Source organism: Anarrhichthys ocellatus, unplaced genomic scaffold, assembly GCF_004355925.1.
Source record: "Anarrhichthys ocellatus isolate YVR2014 unplaced genomic scaffold, GSC_Weel_1.0 scaffold7052, whole genome shotgun sequence".
NCBI lineage: Eukaryota > Metazoa > Chordata > Actinopteri > Perciformes > Anarhichadidae > Anarrhichthys > Anarrhichthys ocellatus.
In genome coordinates this window covers 1-2510 of record NW_022287026.1, presented here as the reverse complement: position 1 = coordinate 2510, position 2510 = coordinate 1, and the positions used below count along the sequence as shown (strand labels likewise).

The 2510-nt window shown below is 39.6% G+C and overlaps 1 protein-coding gene across 1 annotated transcript; it reads right to left on the bottom strand.

The window, feature by feature from the left end:
* Positions 1-5: 5 nt before the first annotated feature.
* Positions 6-2504, bottom strand: LOC116380400 (protocadherin alpha-6-like; the record flags this gene model as incomplete). Its single annotated transcript, XM_031842324.1, has 1 exon — positions 6-2504. A coding segment is annotated over exon 1 (1404 nt), but the record flags the coding sequence as incomplete, so codon positions are not given.
* Positions 2505-2510: the final 6 nt, after the last annotated feature.

The following is a 2510-nucleotide window of genomic DNA, read 5'->3' as shown; positions in this document are numbered from 1 at the left end:
TTAGCTTCAGTGACATAGAAAGTATAGGGACTCAGTGAAAACTCTGGTCTGTTGTCATTCACATCTCTTACAACAACGCTTATTGTCTTTTCAGACGATAATGGAGGCTGCCCAGTGTCTTTTGCATGTACTGTTATGATATAATGTGACTTTTTCTCTCTGTCCAGCGGCGATTTGGTGACTAATAAAAACATTCTGTCTTGTGAAGATGGTGATAAAGTAAATGGGACTTCATCATTTATGGAGCAAATCACTTTTCCATTGAGACCAGAGTCCAAGTCATTTACACTGATAAGGGCAACTGTAGTTCCAGGTCTGGAATCTTCAGGGATGGAACTTGAAAATGAAGTAACTTCAATCTCAGGTGCGTTATCATTCACGTCAACTATTTTGATAATGATGCTTTTTTGTGTAGCCAGCGGAGCCAGACCTTTATCTGATGCTTGAATTTCAATCTCATATTTGTTCTTCTTTTCATAGTCTATTGAATCTTTCACAATAAGTTCCCCTGTTGATGGATTGATATCAAAAAGGCTTAATAATCTATGACTAACACTGTTGCTGAATGAATAAACTACATCTCCATTTGGTCCATCATCTAAATCAGTTGCATTCACTTGTAAGACTGTAGTTCCTACTGGAGCATTTTCATCCAGCATCACAGAGTAAATGTCTTGAGAAAAAACTGGCGCATTATCATTGACATCTAAAACGTTTACCAGAATACTCATGTCGCCAGATTTCGGAGGTTTACCTCCATCCACTGCTGTCAGCACTAATGAGTGGCTTTCCGCAATTTCCCTATCCAAAGATTTTTTAACAATCAATATAGGTATTTTACCATCTTCTCCCTTATCTTTAACTTCCAAACGAAAGTGGTCATTGGGGCTGAGTTTATACTGCTGAACAGAGAAATGGCCTACGTCTGGATCTCGTGCGGCTTGTAGCGGAATACGTGCTCCAGGTAACACAGACTCAAAAATCTCCAGCATTTTCTCTTTCTCTGGGAAACTTGGAGAATGGTCATTTATATCCAGAACTTCCACTGCAACATAATGGACCTCCAGTGGATCTTCCAGAATAGTTTTCAGGTTGATCAAACATATACTGATTCGCTCGCATACCTCTTCTCTGTCAATCTTCTGCTTTACGTACAAGACCCCGTCATTCTGATCTACATGAAACAGAGGTTCCGTAGAACTTGAAACAATCCGATACTTTCTGTCTTTCAACGTGATTTTATCTAATCCCAGGTCCTTTGCAATATTTCCAACCACAGTTCCTTCGTTAACTTCCTCCGAGATTGAATATCGTAATTGCGCTGAGGCCACGCTCCACAAAAGCACAGCAACCACGCAGCCGACCCACTGTCTTCTCGCCCTTCTTGCGTCGCATCCTCTTTGTTCCATGGTTAAAAATATTCCTCACGGGATTAAATAACCATGTTGTAAGAAACGAATTCAACACATCCGAGTATGCAAATGTTCACTCTGTTGAAGTTAAAAATAACCACTCTGCAAAATGTATAAAGACAGCAGCAAGCCGCCAACGGATACTGCCTTCATCGAACCGAGAGCGATAAAAAAGGTGGAACCAAAAAGCAGTGACGACAAGTTAAAGCCGTTATTTTCCAAGCACACTGACACCATGCGATCTCATTGCTCACTGCAAGGAAATCAAAGTTTCTACAGCCATATTGTATATAGCACAATACCGACGTGTTATATGTACTTTGGCCCGTGTGGTGGTTGTGAATGACAGTAGCCTATCAGATGAGAGGAGGCCTTCTCAAGCGGATTCAACAAGTAAACACAAAATTTAGATTCCTTTGAATGGCGCTCAAGACATCAAATCCTCCCAAATGTGTGATGCTCACGTAATAATTTTGAATACCTTTCAGTTAATATTCATGAACATAAAAGTGGGAATTAATTACTTTTTTTTTTTTTTTTTTTTTACAATGTATCATCAGGTATCTGGACATCAGAGCAGAAAATCTCAGCACCATGGACAGCGAATGACGCCATTTATAATGCCATCAAACCTCATGAATGACTTTGGATTACATCACTATAGCCCAGAAAGTTAAACAATGACTTTACAGATACAGTGAATGTGTATAATGTTGACTGATAAATCAAAGTATGCTGTAATACTGGTATGTTTTTTTCAGGGTATAGTGAACAGGAAGAAGACCACGAAATAGCAAAAGGATGAGTGAAGCATATATGCTAATATATATTAACAGCTGTTCTTCAATTAACAACTATTCTCACGAGGACATACAGTTTGATCAAAATCACAGCTGGGTGACAGTCAAGCATCCTATGAACCACGATGCCAAACAAACTGTGCATACATCATATACAGTTGATGGACTGATCTTATTAATGAACGGGCATATAAATCACAGTTCCAGCGAAAACAAGCCAGGGTTTTCACCAAAAATGTCTTACCTCTCCAGAAGTATGTCTCCTGTCAGGGAGCACTAGTGTGTTCGCGTGGCTTCC